The 25,256-nt window shown below is 45.6% G+C and overlaps 1 protein-coding gene and 1 pseudogene across 1 annotated transcript in view; one reads left to right on the top strand and one right to left on the bottom strand.

Moving 5' to 3' along the window:
• Positions 1 to 8,353: 8,353 nt before the first annotated feature.
• LOC132377873 (cadherin EGF LAG seven-pass G-type receptor 3-like) overlaps positions 8,354 to 25,256 on the top strand; it is a 511,939-nt gene continuing 495,036 nt past the window's right edge. The window contains exon 1 of the mRNA XM_059944310.1: positions 8,354 to 12,677. Coding sequence (XP_059800293.1) covers positions 8,354 to 12,677 — 4,324 coding nt within the window. The remainder of the gene's footprint in view (positions 12,678 to 25,256) is intronic.
• On the bottom strand, positions 14,759 to 18,296 carry LOC132378124 (actin-related protein 3-like; annotated as a pseudogene).

Below are 25,256 nucleotides of genomic sequence, written 5' to 3' on the forward strand. Positions count from 1 at the left end.
CTGATGAGGACTGGCTTGGCCTCTGATCTCCTGATGAAGACTGGCTCATGGGCCTCTGATCTCCTGATGAGGACTAGCTCGGCCTCTGATCTCCTGATGAGGACTTGCTCATGGGCCTCTGATCTCCTGATAAGGACTGGCTCGGCCTCTGATCTCCTGATGTGGACTGGCTCATGGGCCTCTGATCTCCTGATAAGGACTGGCTCGGCCTCTGATCTCCTGATGAGGACTGGCTTGGCCTCTGATCTCCTGGTGAGGACTGGCTCAGCCTCTGATCTCCTGATGAGGACTGGCTCGGCCTCTGATCTCCTGATGAGGACTGGCTCGGCCTCTGATCTCCTGATGAGGACGGGCTCATGGGCCTCTGATCTCCTGATCAGGTCGGGCTGGTGGGCCTCTGATCTCCTGATGAGGACTGGCTCGGCCTCTGATCTCCTGATCAGGAGGGGCTCATGGGCCTCTGATCTCCTGATGAGGACTGGCTTGGCCTCTGATCTCCTGATGAGGACTGGCTCGGCCTCTGATCTCCTGATGAGGACTGGCTCATGGGCCTCTGATCTCCTGATGAGGACGGGCTCATGGGCCTCTGATCTCCTGATGAGGACTGGCTCGACCTCTGATCTCCTGATGAGGACTGGCTCGGCCTCTGATCTCCTGATGAGGACGGGCTCATGGGCCTCTGATCTCCTGATAAGGACTGTCTCGGCCTCTGATCTCCTGATGTGGACTGGCTCATGGGCCTCTGATCTCCTGATGAGGACTGGCTCGGTCTCTGATCTCCTGATGAGGACTGGCTCGGCCTCTGATCTCCTGGTGAAGACTGGCTCGGCCTCTGATCTCCTGATGTGGACTGGCTCGGCCTCTGTTCTCCTGATGAGGACTGGCTCGGCCTCTGATCTCCTGATGAGGACTGGCTCGGCCTCTGATCTCCTGATGAGGACTGGCTCGGCCTCTGATCTCCTGATGAGGACTGGCTCGGCCTCTGATCTCCTGATGAGGACTGGCTCGGCCTCTGATCTCCTGGTGAGGACTGGCTCGGCCTCTGTTCTCCTGATGAGGACTGGCTCGGCCTCTGATCTCCTGATGAGGACTGGCTCGGCCTCTGATCTCCTGATGAGGACTGGCTCGTGGGCCTCTGATCTCCTGATGAGGACTGGCTCGGCCTCTGATCTCCTGATGAGGACTGCCATGGCCTCTGATCTCCTGATGAGGACTGCCATGGCCTCTGATCTCCTGATGAGGACAGGCTGGTGGGCCTCTGATCTCCTAATGAGGACTGGCTCGGCCTCTGATCTGCTGATGAGGACGGGCTCATGGGCCTCTGATCTCCTGATGAGGACTGGCTCAGCCTCTGATCTCCTGATGAGGACTGGCTCAGTCTAGATCTCCTGATGATGACTGGCTCGGCCTCTGATCTCCTGATGAGGACGGGCTCATGGGCCACTGATCTCCTGATGAGGACTGGCTCGGCCTCTGATCTCCTGATGAGGACTGGCTCGGCCTCCGATCTCCTGATGAGGACGGGCTCGTGGGCCTCTGATCTCCTGATGAGGACTGGCTCGGCCTCTGATCTCCTGATGAGGACTGGCTCATGGGCCTCTGATCTCCTGATGAGGACTGGCTCGGCCTCTGATCTCCTGATGAGGACTGGCTCGGCCTCTGATCTCCTGATGAGGACTGGCTCGGCCTCTGATCTCCTGATGAGGACTGGCTCAGCCTAGATCTCCTGATGATGACTGGCTCGGCCTCTGATCTCCTAATGAGGATGGGCTCATGGGCCTCTGATCTCCTGATGAGGACGGGCTCGGCCTCTGATCTCCTGATGAGGACTGGCTCGGCCTCTGATCTCCTGATGAGTACGGGCTCATGGGCCTCTGATCTCCTGATGAGGACGGGCTGGTGGGCCTCTGATCTCCTGATGAGGACTGGCTCGGCCTCTGATCTCCTGTTGAGGACTGGCTTGGCCTCTGATCTCCTGATGAGGACTGGCTCATGGGCCTCTGATCTCCTGATGAGGACTAGATCGGCCTCTGATCTCCTGATGAGGACTGGCTCATGGGCCTCTGATCTCCTGATAAGGACTGGCTCGGCCTCTGATCTCCTGATGTGGACTGGCTCATGGGCCTCTGATCTCCTGATAAGGACTGGCTCGGCCTCTTATCTCCTGATGAGGACTGGCTTGGCCTCTGATCTCCTGGTGAGGACTGGCTCAGCCTCTGATCTCCTGATGAGGACTGGCTCGGCTGATCTCCTGATGAGGACTGGCTCGGCCTCTGATCTCCTGATGAGGACGGGCTCATGGGCCTCTGATCTCCTGATGAGGACGGGCTGGTGGGCCTCTGATCTCCTGATGAGGACTGGCTCGGCCTCTGATCTCCTGATCAGGACGGGCTCATGGGCCTCTGATCTCCTGATGAGGACTGGCTCGGCCTCTGATCTCCTGATGAGGACTGGCTCGGCCTCTGATCTCCTGATGAGGACTGGCTCATGGGCCTCTGATCTCCTGATGAGGACGGGCTCATGGGCCTCTGATCTCCTGATCAGGACTGGCTCAGCCTAGATCTCCTGATGATGACTGGCTCGGCCTCTGATCTCCTGATGAGGACTGGCTCGGCCTCTGATCTCCTGATGAGGACGGGCTCATGGGCCTCTGATCTCCTAATGGGGACGGGCTGGTGGGCCTCTGATCTCCTGATGAGGACGGGCTCATGGGCCTCTGATCTCCTGATGAGGACTGGCTCGGCCTCTGATCTCCTGATGAGGACTGGCTCGGCCTCTGATCTGATGAGGACGGGCTCATGGGCCTCTGATCTCCTGATAAGGACTGGCTCGGCCTCTGATCTCCTGATGTGGACTGGCTCATGGGCCTCTGATCTCCTGATAAGGACTGGCTCGGCCTCTGATCTCCTGATGAGGACTGGCTTGGCCTCTGATCTCCTGGTGAGTACGGGCTCATGGGCCTCTGATCTCCTGATGAGGGCGGGCTGGTGGGCCTCTGATCTCCTGATGAGGACTGGCTCGGCCTCTGATCTCCTGATGAGGACGGGCTCATGGGCCTCTGATCTCCTGATGAGGACTGGCTTGGCCTCTGATCTCCTGATGAGGACTGGCTCGGCCTCTGATCTCCTGATGAGGACTGGCTCATGGGCCTCTGATCTCCTGATGAGGACGGGCTCATGGGCCTCTGATCTCCTGATGAGGACGGGCTCATGGGCCTCTGATCTCCTGATAAGGACTGGCTCGGCCTCTGATCTCCTGATGTGGACTGGCTCATGGGCCTCTGATCTCTTGATGAGGACTGGCTCGGTCTCTGATCTCCTGATGAGGACTGGCTCGGCCTCTGATCTCCTGGTGAGGACTGGCTCGGCCTCTGATCTCCTGATGAGGACTGGCTCGGCCTCTGATCTCCTGATGAGGACTGGCTCGGCCTCTGATCTCCTGATGAGGACTGGCTCGGCCTCTGATCTCCTGATGAGGACTGGCTCGGCCTCTGATCTCCTGATGAGGACTGGCTCAGCCTAGATCTCCTGATGATGACTGGCTCGGCCTCTGATCTCCTAATGAGGATGGGCTCATGGGCCTCTGATCTCCTGATGAGGACGGGCTCGGCCTCTGATCTCCTGATGAGGACTGGCTCGGCCTCTGATCTCCTGATGAGGACGGGCTCATGGGCCTCTGATCTCCTGATGAGGACGGGCTGGTGGGCCTCTGATCTCCTGATGAGGACTGGCTCGGCCTCTGATCTCCTGTTGAGGACTGGCTTGGCCTCTGATCTCCTGATGAGGACTGGCTCATGGGCCTCTGATCTCCTGATGAGGACTAGCTCGGCCTCTGATCTCCTGATGAGGACTGGCTCATGGGCCTCTGATCTCCTGATAAGGACTGGCTCGGCCTCTGATCTCCTGATGTGGACTGGCTCATGGGCCTCTGATCTCCTGATGACTGGCTCGGCCTCTTATCTCCTGATGAGGACTGGCTTGGCCTCTGATCTCCTGGTGAGGACTGGCTCAGCCTCTGATCTCCTGATGAGGACTGGCTCGGCTGATCTCCTGATGAGGACTGGCTCGGCCTCTGATCTCCTGATGAGGACGGGCTCATGGGCCTCTGATCTCCTGATGAGGACGGGCTGGTGGGCCTCTGATCTCCTGATGAGGACTGGCTCGGCCTCTGATCTCCTGATCAGGACGGGCTCATGGGCCTCTGATCTCCTGATGAGGACTGGCTCGGCCTCTGATCTCCTGATGAGGACTGGCTCGGCCTCTGATCTCCTGATGAGGACTGGCTCATGGGCCTCTGATCTCCTGATGAGGACGGGCTCATGGGCCTCTGATCTCCTGATCAGGACTGGCTCAGCCTAGATCTCCTGATGATGACTGGCTCGGCCTCTGATCTCCTGATGAGGACTGGCTCGGCCTCTGATCTCCTGATGAGGACGGGCTCATGGGCCTCTGATCTCCTAATGAGGACGGGCTGGTGGGCCTCTGATCTCCTGATGAGGACTGGCTCGGCCTCTGATCTCCTGATGAGGACTGGCTCATGGGCCTCTGATCTCCTGATGAGGACGGGCTCATGGGCCTCTGATCTCCTGATGAGGACTGGCTCGGCCTCTGATCTCCTGATGAGGACTGGCTCGGCCTCTGATCTGATGAGGACGGGCTCATGGGCCTCTGATCTCCTGATAAGGACTGGCTCGGCCTCTGATCTCCTGATGTGGACTGGCTCATGTGCCTCTGATCTCCTGATAAGGACTGGCTCGGCCTCTGATCTCCTGATGAGGACTGGCTTGGCCTCTGATCTCCTGGTGAGTACGGGCTCATGGGCCTCTGATCTCCTGATGAGGGCGGGCTGGTGGGCCTCTGATCTCCTGATGAGGACTGGCTCGGCCTCTGATCTCCTGATCAGGACGGGCTCATGGGCCTCTGATCTCCTGATGAGGACTGGCTCGGCCTCTGATCTCCTGATGAGGACTGGCTCGGCCTCTGATCTCCTGATGAGGACTGGCTCATGGGCCTCTGATCTCCTGATGAGGACGGGCTCATGGGCCTCTGATCTCCTGATGAGGACGGGCTCATGGGCCTCTGATCTCCTGATAAGGACTGGCTCGGCCTCTGATCTCCTGATGTGGACTGGCTCATGGGCCTCTGATCTCTTGATGAGGACTGGCTCGGTCTCTGATCTCCTGATGAGGACTGGCTCGGCCTCTGATCTCCTGGTGAGGACTGGCTCGGCCTCTGATCTCCTGATGAGGACTGGCTCGGCCTCTGATCTCCTGATGAGGACTGGCTCGGCCTCTGATCTCCTGATGAGGACTGGCTCGGCCTCTGATCTCCTGGTGAGGACTGGCTCGGCCTCTGATCTCCTGGTGAGGACTGGCTCGGCCTCTGTTCTCCTGATGAGGACTGGCTCGGCCTCTGATCTCCTGATGAAGACTGGCTCGGCCTCTGATCTCCTGATGAGGACTGGCTCGGCCTCTGATCTCCTGATGAGGACTGGCTCGGCCTCTGATCTCCTGATGAGGACTGGCTCGGCCTCTGATCTCCTGATGAGGACTGGCTCGGCCTCTGATCTCCTGATGAGGACTGGCTCAGCCTCTAATCTCCTGATAAGGACTGGCTCAGCCTCTAATCTCCTGATAAGGACTGGCTCTGGCTTCCTCCTCCTGAATCAGCTCCTTGGTTTTGCTGGCACTGAGTAAGAAATTGTGGTTTTATGGTTGTTGTTGTTGTTGTGGCACCACTCAGCCAGTTTTTCAACCTCCCTCCTACATGCTGATTTGTCATCACCTTTGAGTCAGCCGATGACAGTGGCCCCATTCACAAACTTGAGTATAGCAATGGAGCTATGCTTAGCCACACAGACATAAGTGTACAGTAAGTACAGCAGATCATGTGATGTTGTAATGTCCATTTGTTTATTAAATAAAACCCAGATTTGATTTTAGTGATGTTTTAGCAGTCTTTGAAATTGCATTATATTCAAAATAAATCTGTTTTTTCTTCTGCTGACTTCCTTTACTGCAATAAATGGCTCCATGCTTTGCATCAACCTTGGCAATTATTCTCCACCATGCATTCCTGGATTCTTCAAACACTACCTTGAAGCTTCGACCCGATTGGCATCCTTTGGAAATGTTCCTTGCTCCTTCCTCTGCTTTCAAATCCTTCCTTAAGGAACGGAGTACACCGGGCTTCTATAGAACTTATTGCTCAAGTGGGGTTCCAAGAATATCATCTGGAAACTTTCAAACCATCATGTTTTATATGGTGCATTTTCCAGAAATTTTGAATTGGCTACCATGTATACTTATCCATGATGTACAATGAGAAAAAATATTAAAATATGTTGTATTGATTCCAGAGCAACACACAAAATGCTGGAAGAACTCAGCAGATCAAACAGTATTCATGGAGCAGAATAAACAATTGACATTTCAGACCAAGACCCTTCATCAAAACTGAAAAGGAAATGGGAAAGAGCTAGAATAGGATGTGGGGGAGAAGCACAGTCTGGCATATGAAAGATGTAGCTGGGGGGAGGGGTGGAGTTGGGTGGGTGGGAGAAGCTGAGAGGTGATTGGTGGGAAAGACTGAAGAAGTTTTTCACTCCTGACTGAAAAAGCCAGAATGGAGCATGAAAAAGAGGGAGATAGAGATATGTCAGAGAAATAAATGTTCATGCCGATTTTTGATTTCAGTGCGTTCTTCCCAGTCTAATATGTATAGATTTGGAAGGCCAAGAGAAATAGCTGACATGTAGATAGCCAAGAAAACTAGAGCTATATGTAGCAATAAGAGTAAAGAAATCACTGCAAAAGGTAGCAGGAAGAAGCATTATCCCGAGAGTCCGCGAAAGGAGGAGTGGAGACTGTATAACCATGAAAGCATGTAAACAGCAGAAGGCTGAGAAAACTTGGCAGGAGTGGGAAGATTCACAGGAGGAGAACCTGCGGTTGTAGGCAGAAGGAGCAGCAGATGCAGCAGCAGAGAGTCAGCAGGATCAGGACAGCCCGAACTGAACTGACACAGTACAACAATACCGCCACAAGACAGACCGTACTAACTGAGAACTTAACAGCAAAAGCTGATCATATATCTTGTAATTCTCGCACCCCGACTGTCTTTTGTCTCCTTTTTCTGGCTGGCGCTATAGCTACACTGTTTAACCTCTTCTCTGCCAAAGGAGAACATCGCTGGCTGAATACTAAAAAGGAGGAACTTTGATGCAATTTTCATGGATACGTAACAAAATATCGTTACACGTCTATTATATAGAAATCAAAGTTCCCCTTTTAATTTATTTTCGGATTACCGACAGAAAAACAATATACTTATTATCTCCTCTAGTTCCCCTGAAGTGCTGGTGGGCCTCTATCCAAAAGTATCTATCAAAAAGTAATAGAAATTACTTCTATAACACAGTGGCTTACGGGACTTTGAGATGCTGTATTGGCATTTACGTTTTTATCTTTTCGTTGTTTTCTTTTCCGTCTCCATGCTCCATCTTTTAATCCTACCCTGAAATGAATTCTGAATCTCTGACTGAATGTGACATGTTCTATAATACGGTGCTGTTTATTGAATTTTCTTTGCGCTGAAACACTGCGGAGAGAGGTGCGAATACGAAATAAGCTGTCAGAGACGTGATTGAGGCAGGTACAGCTATATTTCAAAGATACTTAGACAAGTACACGATAAACTCAGGAGATTCTGCAGATGCCGGAAATCCAGAGCGACACACACAAAATGCTGGAGGAACTCAGCAGGCCAGGCAGCATATATGGAAAGGAATAAACAGTCAATGTTTCGGGCTGAGACCCTTAACGAGGACTTATTAGTACATATATGTATAGCTACAAGACTAGGACAAAGGATATGGTCCAAATTGTCAGCATGGAAGAGCTTGTTTACGCGCCGTATTGCTCTTTGCCCAGTAGAATTTAAACTTTATTTGTTTACAAAGTTAAAGAAATGTGGAAATTGGTGATCTGAAATCAATACACAAAATTCATAATGGGTGTGGAAAGAGAAGCGGAGTTATCTTATCATATTGAAAACATTTTTTTCTGTTTGCCCTACATGATTTCAGTTCACAGCAAAGAAGAGTAACCAGGAAGGGGTGGGGGGCGGTGTTTTCACGGTTTGCCAGTATCAATGATGAAGGCAGCGCTCACCTCTCCCAAATGGTCACAGGGGGCTCCGTGAAGGCGGAAGTTGGGCTGTAGCACGAGCGGACAGTGGTGCGCGCCGGCTCTGGGCGCCATGTTGGAGGCGAGTGGAGCGAGGATGAGGAGGCGCGCGGGAGCGAGCGTGGGCGAACGAGGGGGCTGAGCGGGCGGCCGGCCGGCCGCAGGTGGATGTCGAGCGGTGTGGGCGACGGCGGAACGGGGCCCTGCACCGGCGGACAGGGTAAGCAGCGAGGCCGAGGAGCGCCGGCGATGGCGATGGCGACGGGGCTCCTGTCTCTCCTCCTCCTCCTGCTCCCGCTCAGCCCTTTGTTCGCGCTGCCGGCCCAAGACGAAACGGTCTGGGCGGAGAGCCGGCTGGGGCTGCCAACACCTCGGAGACTGCAGGCGGGCGGCGGAGCGGCGATACGGTGGCCGGGAGTCCCGGCCTACCGCACAGGCAAAGCGTGGAGAAGCCCCCGAGCCGCGGGGCGGCGGGCTGGCCAGCCGGACTGGTGGATTCGGTGCACCGAGGCCGAGCAAGGCGGAAGGTCAGTAACTGTCCCACAATGGAGCAGTGTCAAGGACTGGTGTATTCAGCTCGTCGAAGACAGCCAAGAAGCGGGGAATCTCCGTGCCAAACTCTGGCACGGCGTGCACCGCTGCTGGGGTGTCTGCAACACCCGTGGTCACTACGTTTTATTGCTAGCTGAAGAAGGCCTTTGCTCCCTGCTCTCGGAGAGGAAGGGTCGCTCGGAGCGCACGGCAAGATTCCTGCTCCGTCAGCCCCTTCCCATCCCACTCTGCCAGCACTGGGACAATAGCTCGGGGAGATTTTGTTGGAGCTGGTTTCCAAGTCATCACACCAACAAGAACAAGTCAAGCGTCCGGCCTGGCATGAGGGTCGGGTCTACTTGGGACTACAAAGAGGTTATCTGGAAGAGCCTGTATGTCACGGGAGCGTGCGACTGCCTGGGCAATGAAGGGAAGAATGCTGAATTGGGAGAGTGCTTCAAACAATGTATAAATTTGCCTCTGGGTAGCGTTAGAAATCATTTCTGCCGGTGCCACCTCTCAAGCACAACTAAGAACACGGACAGATGTTGCGCAGAGCAGGAAAAGATTCAGAGCACCAACCACACTTTAGCCCGTCAACTGCACCGACGTATGAATCAATGTACTATCGTGTGCATGAATCGGCCTGATAGAAACAGCACAAGTTGGTCACGTTTAATTGAAACTAAAATTGATTGTATGAACATATTTATTTGTCGCTTTCTGCCTGAACAAGACTGCAATCTTTGTTTTAAATTGTGCCTGTTTCGTTTTCTGAAACTCTGCTCGTGGCCGGGAAAGTATTGTCGGAACCGAGATGTTTCAGCACCAAAGGCGCTGTGGACAGCTCCCGATGAAGACGGAGAAATAGATTCTGCTGTAAATCGTTGCAATACTGAGGACGGAACGAAAAGCTGCGGGGTGCTGCCCAAGGCAAACTTTCCTCGTCCTTCCAGCTGTGAAGTCTTTCTCAGTTTCCTGTTTTTTAAATCTGCCAAAGCTCATTTAAAAACTCTGCACACTGGGTTCAGACCAAGAAGCAATTCAAAAAGTGACCCGTCAATACCAGTCCCGTTAAACGTCACAGAAACTAATTGGTATAATGTATTTAATCCCAGGATTCGCAAGCGGGGGAAGAGAGCTGCGTTTCGCTTGCCGCTAATCAGAACTAGTAGATCGGTCAATCGTCGCCCTCATTTCCCGCAATATAATTACCAGGTTCAGGTGGCAGAGAACCAACCTCCGGGGACTCCTGTAATCACAATTACTGCAGTGGACCCAGATACCGGGGAGGCTGGGAGGCTATTTTACTCTATGGCTTCATTAATGGACAGCAGATCTATGGATTATTTCACAATTGACCCTCAGAAAGGACTGCTTTCCACTAGCAAGGTATTGGACAGAGAGAGCATGGATCTGCACTATTTCCGAATTACTGCTATTGACCATGGAGTCCCTCGTCTTTCCGCCACCACCATGATCTCCATTACAGTGAGTGACACCAATGATCATGACCCAGTGTTTGAACAAACTGAATACAGGGAAACCATTCGGGAGAATGTGGAGGAAGGGTACCCCATCTTGCAGCTCCGTGCCACAGATGTAGACTCTCCTTCCAATGCCAATATCAGGTATCGATTTGTGAATCAGCAAGCGTCGCATTCAGTTTTTGATATAGATGCCAGGTCTGGTTTAATCACTACCCGTGGATCTGTAGATAGAGAGACCATAGAGAAATATGCTTTGCTTGTAGAGGCCAATGATCAAGGCAAAGACCCAGGCCCTAAAAGTGCAACCGTAAAAGTTTACATAACTGTTTTGGATGAAAATGACAATGTTCCTCAGTTCAGTGAGAAGCGGTATATTGTCCAGGTGCGAGAAGACATCAGGCCTCATACAGAGATCTTGAGAGTCACTGCCACAGACCTGGACAAGGATAATAATGCTTTGGTCCATTACAACATAATTAGTGGCAACAGCAGGGGTCAGTTCTCCATCGATAGTATTACTGGTGTGATTGAGGTGGTGACATCTTTAGATTTTGAAGTAGAGCGTGAATATGCCCTGCGAGTTCGTGCTCAAGATGCTGGGCGGCCTCCCCTATCCAACAATACAGGAATGATCAGTATTCAGCTGGTGGATGTTAATGATAACACCCCTATCTTTGTGAGTACCCCATTTCAGGTATCAGTCCTTGAAAATGCACCTCTTGGACACTCTGTGATTCACATCCAGGCAGTGGATGCGGATTATAGTGAAAATGCCCGCTTAGAGTATAGGCTGATAGACACTGTTCCAGACTCGCCTTTTGTGATCAACAGTGGAACAGGCTGGATAACAGTGAGTGCACAACTGGACCGTGAATCTGTTGAACATTATTTCTTTGGTGTTGAAGCTAGGGATCATGGATCTCCATCTCTGTCTGCTTCTGCAAGTGTTACTATTACAGTAATGGATGTCAATGATAACCGCCCAGAATTCACACAGAAAGAATATTTTATCCGTTTAAATGAAGATGCTGCAGTGGGAACCAGTGTACTGACTGTAACTGCAGTTGATCGAGATGTGAACGGGGTGGTCACTTATCAGATCACAGGTGGAAATACAAGAAATCGCTTCAGTATCAGCACCCAGGCTGGCATGGGACTTATAACACTTGCCTTGCCCTTGGATTATAAGCAGGAGAGGCGCTATGTATTAACAGTCACAGCTTCTGATCGTACACTTCATGATACATGCCACGTACACGTCAATATCACAGATGCCAATACACATAGACCAGTGTTTCAGAGCGCACATTATTCAGTGAATGTCAATGAAGATCGTCCAGTGGGGAGCACTGTAGTGGTAATTAGTGCTACAGATGATGATGTTGGAGAGAATGCTAGGATTACCTATTACTTGGAGGACAACATTCCTCAGTTTCGAATTGATCCTGATTCAGGTGCTATAACTTTACAGACAGAACTTGACTATGAAGATCAGATGACATACACTTTAGCCATTACTGCCAAAGACAATGGGATTCCACAGAAATCTGATACTACCTATGTTGAAGTCATGGTGAAAGATGTCAATGACAATTCACCAGTATTTTTAAATCCTCAGTACCTAGGGTCAGTGTCTGAAGATGCTCCACCCTTTACCAGTGTCCTGCAGATTTCAGCCACTGACCGCGATGCCCATGCTAATGGCAGGGTGCAGTATACTTTCCAGAATGGAGAAGATGGGGATGGGGATTTCACCATTGAACCAACATCAGGGATTATCCGAACTGTCCGAAGGCTTGATCGTGAGACTGTTCCAATTTATGATCTTACTGCCTATGCAGTAGATAGGGGGATCCCTGTGCACAGGACACCAGTTCATATTCACGTCAGTATTTTGGATGTCAATGATAATGCACCCGTATTTCCTGCTGATGAATTTGAGGTATTTGTAAAAGAAAACAGCATTGTTGGTTCGGTGGTGGGTCAGATCACAGCAACTGACCCAGATGAGGGATCAAATGCTCAAATTATGTACCAAATTGTGGAAGGCAATATTCCAGAGATCTTGCAGATGGATATATTTTCTGGAGAACTCACAGCTCTTACTGACCTGGACTATGAGGTAAAATCTGAGTATGTAATTGTTGTGCAAGCAACTTCTACTCCCCTTGTGAGCCGAGCTACTGTCCACATTCGCCTGATTGATCAGAATGATAATAGTCCTGTTCTTAAGAACTTCCAAATCATTTTCAACAACTATATATCCAATAAGTCAAACACCTTTCCTTCAGGGATCATTGGGAAGATCCCAGCTTATGATCCTGATATTTCGGATAGACTTTTCTACACATTTGAACGTGGAAATGATTTGAGCTTAATGATCCTCAACCAAACAAGTGGAGAACTGCGACTAAGTCGGGAGCTGGATAATAATCGGCCTCTGGTGGCATCTATGTTAGTGACAGTCACAGGTAAGCTTCGATGATATTTGCCTGGGGAGGTTTCTGTGTATATGGGAGTACAAAATCCGTTACAAGATGTGCTGGAACTGAGTTCAGAAAAACTTGTAAATTGGAGATCAGAAAAAAACTCAAATTGTTGAATTGTTATGAAAGCCCCAAGAGTTCATTGCAGGGAAGAACTCTTCCCCTATCAGGTCCAACCTCATGAGATTCAAAATCACTGTTCATTGTTTTCTTTCTCTGTTGCCTGAATTGATCTAAAAAAAAATATTTGTTGTAGTCAGTGGACTTGGAGTCCTCACTATTTTAGAACAATTAAGAACAGATTATAAATGCATTGCTGACTGTTCGTCCTTGTTCAGAAATAAAATGTATTTTTTTTACTAGGTGATTAACTTTTCCTATAACTTAATATACGTATAATTTGCATTGGAATTGTACACAGCTAGTTAGCAACAAGATTATAGCTGATTTTAAGAAAATATTAAAAAACCTTGAAATGCTATTTTCATTTAATTATTATTAATAGGATTATGGGGAATGGTGGCTGAATGGATAGCTGCCCAAGATTCACCATTAGCTTTAGAGATTAAGATTACTTGTTACGTGTACGTCAAAGCATACAGTGAAATGAGTCATTTGTGTCAATGATCAACACAGTCCAAATATATGCTGGGTAGCCTGCAAGTGTTGCCATGTTTCTGGCACGAATGTAACATGCCCGCAGTTTACAAAACCTAACATGTACATCTTGGGAACATGGGTAGAAACTAGAGCACCCAGAGGAAACCCACTCAGTGATGAGTAGAATTTATAAACTCATTCCAGACAACAGTGGAATTTAACCTGGGTTGCTGGTGCTGTAATAGTGTTATGCTAGCTGTAACTCTATTGTGATTGTAATTACTTGGCAATGAAAATTCATCTTGTCAAGTTCCTGAAGTGTGTTAGGTACTGATATTTTCAGATTCAGTGTTAAAAGTCTTTGAGTTTACTGTTCAGGATATTATAACTCAAAACAAGTAACAAACCACAAGTGTTAAATTAGGCAAGTGTTAAATCTAACATGTAAACTGTGCTTTCTTGCAGTGTCTTTGCAAATAACTTGTGGTGTGACATATGTACTGAAACAAGAATATCTGATGAAAAGTCAGTTTACACTAGCAGGGTTTCTACAGCAGTGTTTGTTTTCCATATACTGAATGTAGTTGTGTTCATTCAGTAAAATAAAAGCTGTGATCTGCACCTGTTTACATCAAAACCATCCTTTCCCATATTACTAGCAACTAGTCATGGTTGCTGTTCTTGTTTGCCTACCACCTAGATTCACAGCACCATGGTAGCATAGGGGTTAATATGACACTATTTCATCTGGGGGCATCAGAGTTAGGAGTTCAATTCCAATGTCATCTGTAAGGAGTCTGTATGTCCTCCCCATGAAATGCATGGATTTCTCTGGGTACTCCAGTTTCCTCGCACAGTCCAAAGATGTACTGGGTAGGTTAATTGGTTATGGAAAATTGTCCCATGATTAGGCCAAGGTTAAATTGGTGTTTCTGGGAATTGGCTGGAAGGGTCAATTCTGCACTGTATCTCTAAACAACCAAGTAAATAAATATAGACCAAGGTAAATAAAATAAAGAACCAAGATTTAAGCTTAGTAAAGGCAACATGTTCAAAGTACATTTATCAAAGTACATGTACATCATCAGATATAGCCCTGAGATTCATTTCTTGCGAGCATATTCTGAATCCAATGTCCATAATAAAATCAACGGAAGATTGCATGCAACAGGGTGGACAACTAGTGTGCAAAAAAACAACGTGGATGATTATATAGTGATTCATTTACACCTTCTGGATTTTAGAAATCCGTAGGTGAAGAACTCAAAGTTCAAATCAGCCCACAAAATACCACCAGTGCCACCTTGTAACTGAGGGAAGATGTGTAATCTCTAAATGTATTGCTCAAAGCAGGCAAGTTGGTAGTGAAAATGATTATAAAACTTGGTTTCGAAGTAATGAAGGTGATAGTAAGAATGAGTGAATAAAATGGTGTGTTTAGAGCCTTTAGTCCCAAGAAACTTCAGTTACATCAGTAACAGTGAGGTGATTGTAATGGAAAGCATGTGAGCTAGAGAACAGAAATAACTGAAAAAAATTGTTAAAATGTTTAAGCTTGCCTTCTGTTCTGCCTAAAGAGTTGAAGCTAGTTTTATAAACTTTCGAAATTATTCCAAAAATCCATGAAGTTGTGCTCACTAATGTGAAGGATGCTAATGCAATATTTTCCATTTCATCATCAACTGTACTCTTTTTCATAGATGCTGCCTGGCCTGTTGAGTTCCTCAATTTTTTGTGTATTGTTTGGATTTCCAGCATCTGCAAATTTTCTCTTGTTTGCGATATTTTCCATTCTTCCTTTGCATTGCAGGAGATCTGAGGGGCAGGTTTCTAACACGGGGTGGTGGTTATATAGAATGAGCTGCCAGAGGAAGTGGTAGATGCAGATACAATCAATGTACTAAAAGGTATTTGGACAGCTAAGTGGATATGGGTCTCATGCGGGAAAATGGGATTTGCTTAGGTAAATATCACATTCAGCATAGGCAAGTTGAGTTGAAGGGCCTGTTTTTCTACTGTAGATTTGTCATTCAATTAATTGAATTGACCTTACATTCTTCACATGCATGAGGAGTAAAAATCTTTACATTATGTGTCTATCTAACTGTGTAATGTGCAATTTATGGTAATTTGTAATAAATTGTATGTACAACAGGACGGTCAATATAGCATAGAAATACAATTGTATCAGCGTGAATTAATCCGTCTGATGACCCGGTGGAAGAAGCTGTCCCAGAAACTGTTGGTCCTGGCTTTTATCCTGCGGTACCGCTTTCTGGATGGTAGCATCTAGAACAGTTTTTGGTTGGGGTGACCCGGGTCCCCAAAGAACCTTTGGGCCCTTTTTACACACCAATCTTTGTAAATGTCCTGAATAGTGGTCACTGAATTCTGGTCACTGAATTATAGGAAAGATGTCAACAAAATAGAGAGACTACAGAGAAGATTTACTAGAATGTTACCTGGGTTTCAGCACCTAAGTTACAGGGAAAGATCGAACAAGTTAGGACTTTATTCTTTGGAGCTTAGAAGGTTGAGGGGGGACTTGATAGAGGTATTTAAAATTGAGGGGGATAGATAGAGTTGATGTAGATAGGCTTTTTCCATTGAGAGTAGGGGAGATTCAAACAAGAGGACATGAGTTGAGAGTTAGGGGGCAAAAGTTTAGGGGTAACACAAGAGGGAACTTCTCCACTCAGAGAGTGGTAGCTGTGTGGAATGAGCTTCCAGTAGAAGTGGTAGAGGCAGGTTCGGTATTGTCATTTAAAGCAAAATTGGATAGGTATATGGATAGGAAAGGAATGGAGGGTTATGGGCTGAGGGCAGGTCAGTGGGATTAGGTGAGAGTAAGCATTTGGCACAGACTAGAAGGGCGGAGATGGCCTGTTTCCGTGCTGTAATTGTTATATGGTTATATAGTAGGAAGTTCACATCTACAGATGCGTTGGGCTGTCTGCACCACTGTCTGCAGAGTCCTATGATTGAGTTCCCATACTAGAATCTGAATCAGGTTTATTATCATTGGCATGTGTCGTGAAATTTATTAACTTAACAGCAGCAGTTCAATGCAATACCTAATATAGAAGATAAAGAAAAAAGTAAGTTAATCAATTACAGTATGCATGTATTGAATAGATTAAAAGTCATGCAAAAAGCAGAAATATATATATTAAAAAAGTGAGGTAAGGTTTACAGGTTTAATGTCCATTTAGGAATCGGATGGCAGAGGGGAAAAAGCTGTTCCTGAAGCTTCTGTACCTCCTACCTGATTGTAACAGTGAGAAAAGGCCATGCCCTGGGTGCTGGGGGTCCTTAAGAATGGATGCTGCCTTTCTGAGACACCGCTCCTTGAAGGTGTCTTGGGTACTTTGTAGTGTTACGTATCCCGTAACTGGATAACTTACCAGCAAAGACAGAGAGGTCCGTTGAAATCTGATGTCACTATTTTCAAACGTTTTTATTTATAAAGGGACACAAAAGTAAGGTTAATACATACATTCAGATAGTGCACATCGTCAACACTCAATCTAAAACGCGGGTATAGTAATAATCATCATTAAGAAGTGAGCTCTACGGTTGTCTAGGGGTTAATAGATTGTCAGTTGGAAATATAAAAGTCACTCAGAAGGCTGCAGGCCTCAGCCCTTTGAAAATCGCTGGGTTTCACGTGGGGTGACCGAGAGAGAGAGAGAGAGATTGGGGAAGAAGAGAAAGAACTTGCCGAGTCTTGATGAGGCTTCCGTGAAATCGGGGGTCGGGGGGAGCGTTGGTTTCCTCTCCCCGATGTTAGTTAAAAGCGGTTTTCTGTGATTCCAGCCACAAATTCCAATCCTGGAATCTAACGCACGTGGCTTCCTTCAGAATGGCTTCCCGCTGCTGTGGGAACACTCTCTCGTGTCTTCTTGGTGCGTCTGAGGGGGCTGTCCCCCTGGGACTCTCCTTTATACTTCCTCACGGGGTCGCAAGTGTCAATCAGGTTGGGATGATGCAATCTCTCTCTCAACCAGCCCACCTTGCCCGAGGGCTTTTCACGTGGTCTCCATGAGACAATAGTCGCTGTCGTCTTATTCTGCATCCCGGGTGGGACGTGCAATTTGGCACGTTTCTCTCTCTCTCTCTCACTTCCTGGGTCTACTGACCCCCCCCTCAACGGGTGCTCTTGCGATTCTCACAAAGGAGGGGGCTGGGATCATAACAGTAGGTTAATCCCAAGATGGAGCCAACTAAATTTACAACCTCCTACAGCTTCTTTCAGTCCTGTGCAGTAGCCTCTCCATACCAGACAGTGATGCAGCCTGTGAGAATCCTCTCCGTGGATTAGATCTATAGAAGGCAGTGATGCAGCCAATCAGGATGTTCTCAGTTATGCCCTGTAGAAAGTCATATTTGCTGAACTCTTTCACCAAGTCTGGGCAGACATAACTGAAGCGTTCCTTTACTGCCTTTGCAGTTTCCAGGGACTGTTCCGGGGGTATGCCCACTTCTCGATCTCTCAAAAGTTGCTGGATGAAGTACGTAATATCTAGACCAGCAATAGGAATGTGTTTAATGCAGCTACCAATCACATAACCTTCAGCCACTGGAATAACATGAGTGACACCATCCCCACTATCAATAACCGTTCCAGTCAACAATCGCTCACCATCTTGTCGAGACATCCATGAAGCAGCTAAGGCATGGACAGCCTGGACAGCAATGTAAAGACCTGGCACGTTGAAAGATTCAAACATAATCTCGGCAGTAATATTCTCTATTTTCAGGTGTATTTAATGGTGACTCAGTCAAAAGAAAATAATGGTCTTCTGGTTCTGCCCTAAGGTATTTAAAAATAACCTGTTTCATAAATCTGTCCTTCAGATCCCAGTCTTCAACAATGCCATGGCGAATAGGCCACTTTGTTGCATTAGTAGGTTTGTCCATTGCTTCATCCCCTATGAAGAAATCCAAATCATCAACTCCTTTCATCACCCTCCTTTGCACATGGTCACCAACCTTTGCATATTCTTTGATTTCAAAGAGGCGCAGTTGTGGTTTTTTCACTACACAGCCAATACATACAGACCATGTGAGATCCTCAATGATGTGTATGCTGAGGGACTTAAAGCTGTTACCTTCTCAACCCCAGATCCATTGATACCAATAGGGGTGAGCCTGTCTCCATTCCTCCTGTAGTCCACAACCAGCTCCTTTGTTTTTGCGACATTGAGGGAGAGGTTGTTTTCTTGACACCACTGTGTCAGGGTGATCAATGACTCAATGATATTGACCAGTCATTCAGACTATATCCAAAGTTAAATTGCTTTTAGCAGTGTTTGAAAATGCCCAAACTCATTGCTGATAGGGAAGTGCACAAACTTCCTTTCAAACTTAATGATATAATATGAAGTTCTTGTGTCCTGCAGTGATTTACTGACTACTAATTAGAACTAAAACATTAATTCCATTTCTTTTTCTACTGATGATACCTGATCAGTTGGCTGTTACCATCTTTCCTGTTTATGTTTCAAATGTTCAACATCCAGAATATTTTTATGTTCATAATTTTTGAAGCATTCTGTATAATATTGATTTGGGAGTGCAGCTAAGTCATTTTGCTTTTCATCTGGTAGACTTCCTCAGGCTGATGCTTGATTTTAAACAGCTGCAGCAGCTAAACTCTTTACCATGTAAAGTTAAGTACCTGTGCAATAGAACTCAGTGAAGTATACATACAGAAGTTAATTATTCTGAACAACTTTTGTTATCCTCCCATAGTTCTGATGATAAATGCTTCCAGTCTTAATTAGAAAATTTTAATTGTAATAATTGTAATATTTTATAGCATGATTAAATACATGGAGAAAGCCAATAACTATATTGGAAGTTTTCAATGTTCTCTGTGAATGAGTATTCAAGCAGTTATTCAAATGGGATAGAAGAGAATTCACAGCTCAACTCAAGTGAAGCTGTTGTAAATTGTTGTATAAGTAATATTCTACAATAAAAATAGACAAAGCATAATACTGAAGAACAAGCAGCACACACAAACACTGACGAAGGGTCTTGGCCTGAAATGTCGACAGTGCTTCTTCACTATAGATGCTGCCTGGCCTGCTGCATTCCACCAGCATTTTGTGTGTGTTGCTTGAATTTACAGCATCTGCAGATTTCCTCGTGTATACTGAAGAACAATAGAGCTTGCAACATTATGATAATCAGTCAAAAATATTCAGGCTAGTTACATTTAATTAAGCAACTATCTTGCATATGACTTCATTATGATACCTGATCTCCATGCTCCCTTTTCACTGCTACCTTTGAGAAGGTGGTGCAGGAGCTTGAGGTCCCATATCACCAGGTTCAGGAACTGTCATTACCCTTCAACTATCGGGTTCCTGAACCAGCATGGATAACTTCACTCACCTCAACTCTGAACTGATTTTACAATGTATGGACTCACTTTCAAAAATTTTACAACTCATATTTTCAGTATTATTTATTTATTGTTGTCTTTGTATTTGCAGTGTTTTTGTTTGTCAGTCTTTGTGAGTAGTTTTTCATTGATTCTTTGTATTTTTGTCTTATTATTAATACCTGCCAGACAATTAATCTCAGGGTAGTGACACATATGTACTTTGATAATAAATAAATTCACTTTATTTTGATGGTCAGAACCTCAAAGATTTGGAGATAGAAATGAAGCAATTTTTGGCAACATGAATGACATAATTATTTTAGTTTAGAATATATGAAATATCTTTGCAAAATAAAGTGATTATAAATGCAATTAGCAACACCTCTTGCGACTGATTTTCTCATCTTGGTATAGAAATACTTTATCCTTAACTTTATTGTTACTGAGATTGCTTATGGATTGGTTGAAGCTGACTTTATTAAAGTTCTGATTCTTTACATGCATCAGTGCATCAATAACATCTTGTTGGCTGTGCAGCTTTGTTCCTTTTAGGTCAACTTAATACAATTAGAATGCATGGTCAGATTTTCAGATAGTGTCTGTTTAATTACAATGACTGTGCTCATTTAAATTTTATGCAGGGTTTATTTACATTTGTAAAGACCCAAGAGCCCAGTTGTTTGCTAGTTAACCTGATCTGCTGCACAAATGTAGCTGAGGCACTGCTAATGTTGTAGGGTTGAGAATGTATAGTCCTGCTTGCACTGTAGGGACTAGCCTACATTTGTTACACCGCTGGTGATAGGTACAGAAATAGTGTTCCGTACTGTGCAGCTAGTAATCAATATTTGCATTTCTTTTAAATAAAGTTTGTAACTTTAAGCAGAAAAGTTAATGCTTTTTTTCTAATAATGAAGGGAAGACTTTACCAAAGCAAATTGCTGTTCATTTTATCACAATTGTATTAACAATTGACCTGTTTATTGCTTTACTTTCCTATTTATTATCCAGTTTTTAATTTTGGCCAGATTTGTACACCAATTTTCATGATCCTAAACTTTTGTAATAACCTTGCAAGTAGCATCTCATTAAATATCTTTTTAAAAAAAACAAATACAGCAGTTAGGTGGCTGCCCTAATTAGCTGAAGTTTCGTGGACATAATTAAATAAGTATAAAATAGACTGAAACCTTCAAATTCTTCGTAATTCCTAACAAAGCAGTGAAGTCAGTTCATTTTCACTCCTGGCTATTTCTGGCATCTCCAAGCCTTAACATTTGAACTCACAGTGAGCAAAACAGTTCAGAATTGTCTTACTGCTATTTCTCACCAACTATCAGTGACAAAAATCACTGCTTTTTGAACACAAGTACACAATTTACATTATTTAAAATTTGCTCTAAGCATGGTGTAGAATTTAGCAGCCACAAAAGTGCACGTGACTGATGCTAGTTAGAAACTTTGGCAACAGTCTCCTGGCCTAATTAAGCAACATAGTGTCCCAAATAAGCCGCGGCCCAATTGACTGGAATCTACTGTATATTTCAAATATTGATTTCACTTTGTCCATTTAGCTTGACTTACATAAACTCTGGAATCAAGTGTGATTTCAGTGTGTTTCTGTAGCCTTGTTCAAGCTCCCTGTCTACCTTTCCTTTTATGTCACATAGTCCCTAACTAGAATTCCCAAGCAATTCAGCAGATGCTAGAAATCTTAAGCAACACAGCTGTGGGGGGGGGGGGGGGGAATAAATAGTTGATATTATAAGCCAAAACCCTTTATCAGAACTGGAAAGGAAGGGACTGAATCAAGACTCTTCCTTCCCAGTCCTAATCAAGGGTCTTACCCTAAAACATAAACTACTTCTTCCCTCCAGTGGATGCCTCCTGTCTTGCTGAGTTCCTCCTGCATTTTGAGTATATTGCTGGAATTCCCTTACATTTCCACCATTTTTAAATTTCACCTCAACCCATTTTTTGCTTTAAGTTATGTACATCCATCTTCATTGCCCCTGGCTCAGTATCTGTTTCCCATTTAGTGGTTGTCAAGTGCATGAGATTTATTTTGCCCAAAAAATATAATGTAAATAAAGTAATTGCTGGAATATAGAGCTAAATGGAGATAAAATGTATTTTAAAATGAAATAAAGCAATGATCAGATTCAAATGAACATTTCAAAAAGTCTTCAATAACTCATTTTGTAATTTTATTTTTCAGGCCCCCACTGATTTGGGTTCAGGGCTAATAAAATAGATATTTCATCAAGCTGCTTCCAGGTTGTTTATTTCAAATGATATTTATCTTTTTTCCTGTTCTTTGGAACAGAAATCAAGTTACTATATATTTGTTAAGTTTAGCAAAAATGTACAATTATCTGTTATTGACTTTCATCTGAAGAAAGTAATTATATAGAGTTGTGAGATCTTGTGGCTGTACTAAATTTGCTTTTTGCACTGAATTTTTGTCAACCTTTGTATATTCCGCTTTTGATAAGCGCAAGATGTTGAGAGGTTCCATAAACCAATAGGTTGCCGTTACAGAGCACTTGGTCTTCAGTGTTAATATCAATAGAACTGATCTATTATGAAGGCAGATAGAAAGATAGTTTGTTAGTTGAGACTTTGGAGGAATGCTCTGGTTATTGAACTTAAAGGTCGAAGTGTGAATATTGATGGGAATAGATCTGCTCCAGGACTTTTTGCCTCATGACTCCAATGAGCCTAATTAGTTATCAGATTATTGATAGTGTTTTTCCACTGCAATTCAAAGATGGAGGGGATTCATCTTAAAGTAGGCATTGTATTCAATGCCTGCCAAGTAGCGGTCTCCTTAACAGAGAATAAAATTAGTCTAAACTGTTATATACAACTATTGCTGAAGAGAAAGACAGAACAATTAATGTTTGGGTGTCCTGAGCACTGAAGAGCTTCTCAATAGTAATGAACAAAATGCAGAAACATATTGTCAACTTTGCCTGGGTTAGGAGATTTGTAAGAGCGCATTCTTGCTAGAAATAGTAATCTGATTGACATGAATCCTTTATGTTTGCATCATCCTTTGCATTATTGGTTACACTCTCTCTTAGGCATTTGCATTGCTACTCAAAGCCTGCAGAAATAGCCTCGTAAAACAAAGAAAAGCTTTCCTGAAGCTTCAATTCAGAAAAGTAATTGAAAATAGAAAGGCAGCAATTTTCTGACAATGACAAGTTGTTATATGTTATATCAGCATTTCTATCAGCTCCATAATTGACAAGATTAAGGATCAATTTGTTAGGAATAGATCTGAAAAAATACACATATTTCTATGTTCCAGAAGTCACTTGTGATATATTTCACAATTTCACAGTCAATTGAAATGAATTTCTATTTTTGGATCCTATCGTTTTGAATCTATTTTTGCTTGTTTAATATTAGAACCAAGTAGTTATTTTTTTCCTTTTACTTCAATGATGTAGCAAAGAAATAATATTTTAGTGTCATGTCTAAGTCTCAAAGGGCATTGAGCCTATCAAATTCTTTTATTTCTGTATGTATTTCTTCAGAATTTTCACTCTACTTATGCTGTCCAAAATGTTTGATACAAAGTCTCATTAAGTGATATTCTGATGTTGCACTTTCTAATTCCCCTACAAAATGCTGGAGGAGCTCAGCTGGTCAGACAGCATCTATGGAAATGAATAAACAATCAACGTTTTGGTTGAGACCCAAATGTTGACTGTTATTCATTTCCATAGATGCTGCCTGACCTGAGTTCCATCAGCATTTTGTGTGTTACTCTGAACTTCCAGCTTCTGTAGAACCTCTTGTGTTGCTGATTGTTCTTCCATTTCTCCTGTCAACTCCCTCTAGGAGGACAGATATAATGTGGAAGATTGTATATGTGTATAACAAATGCTGCCCAGGATTGTGATGATGATCATCATCACCCATTTATATATAGTTGGTTGGCATCTGTCTGTTTCAAAGAACACACAAGATGCTGGTGGAACGCAGAGGCCAGCCAGCATCTATAGGGAGAAACACTGTTGATGTTTCGGGCCGAGACCCTTCGTCAAGACTAACTGAAAGGAAAGATAGTAAGAGATTTGAAAGTAGGAGGGAGAGGGGAAAATGAGAAATGATAGGAGAAGACCGGAGGGGGTGGGGGTAAGCTGAGAGCCGGAAAGGTGATTGGCAAAAGGGCTACAGAGCACATCTTTCCCTCCCCTCTTCTGCTTTCCGCAGGGATCGCTCCCTACGCGACTCCCTTGTCCATTCGTCACCCCCATTCCTTCCCACCGATCTCCCTCCCGGCACTTACCCTTGTAAGCGGAGCAAGTGCTACACCTGCCCTTACACTTCCTCCCTCACCACCATTCAGGGCCCCAGACAGTCCTTCCAGGTGAGGCGACACTTCACCTGTGAGTCGGCTGGTGTGGTATACTGCGTCCGGTGCTCCTGGTGTGGCCTTTTATATATTGGTGAGACCCAACGCAGACTGGGAGACCGTTTCACTGAACACCTATGCTCAGTCCGCCAGAGAAAGCAGGATCTCCCAGTGGCCACACATTTTAATTCCAAGTCCCATTCCCATTCTGATATGTCTATCCATGGCCTCCTCTACTGTCAAGATGAAGCCACACTCAGGTTGGAGGAACAACACCTTATATGGATAGCCTCCAAACTGATGACATGAACATTGATTTCTCTAACTTCTATTAATACCCCTCCTCTCCTTCTTACCCCATCCCTTATTTATTTATTTATCTCCCCCCTCCTTTTTTTCTCTCTCTGTCCCTCTCACAATCACTCCTTGCCTGTTCTCCATCTTCCTCTGTGCTTTCCTCCCCTTTTCTTTCTCCCTAGGCCTCCCGTTCCATGATCCTTTCCCTTCTCCAGCTCTGTATCCCTTTTGCCAATCAACTTACCAGTTCTTAGCTTCATCCCACCCCCTCCGGTCTTCTCCTATCATTTCACATTTTCCCCTCCCCCTCCTACTTTCAAATCTCTTACTATCTTTTCTTTCAGTTAGTCCTGACGAAGGGTCTCGGCCCGAAATGTCGACATTACTTCTCCCTATAGATGCTGCCTGGGCTGCTGCGTTCCAGCAGCATTTTGTGTGTGTTGCTTGAATTTCCAGCATCTGCAGATTTCCTCGTGTTTGTGTTTCAAAGGACAGTGGGTGATGATGATCCTCACAAGCCTGGGCAGAAAGTATGGAGATTCTGAGATGCCCAGTCATCAAGATCCACCTCTTGGCCTCACCAGTGAAGTCCAAAGGAAAGCTTATGAAGCAATACATTTGGCACATCTTGTCTGCAGGAGCTGCTGGAAGGATGTTTAATGACGCCCAGCCGCCTTAGGGGCTCCACTCTGGGGTGCTATCTGGGTTTACTCCCATAGCCTTCATCTCTCCTGAGGTAGTGGAGCTATTTACCTCTAGCTGGGGATCAGGTTCACAAGCACCAGGGTGTGTCCACACACTGGTGAGGCTGCATGCTACGTGTGCAGGGGCCAGACCTCCTCCCCATCCTCTGAGTCCAAAAGGAGTTCAGTTTCTGTGTGACGCCAGCAAGGAGGCATTACCT

Source organism: Hypanus sabinus, chromosome 19, assembly GCF_030144855.1.
Source record: "Hypanus sabinus isolate sHypSab1 chromosome 19, sHypSab1.hap1, whole genome shotgun sequence".
In the NCBI taxonomy this organism is placed as follows: domain Eukaryota; kingdom Metazoa; phylum Chordata; class Chondrichthyes; order Myliobatiformes; family Dasyatidae; genus Hypanus; species Hypanus sabinus.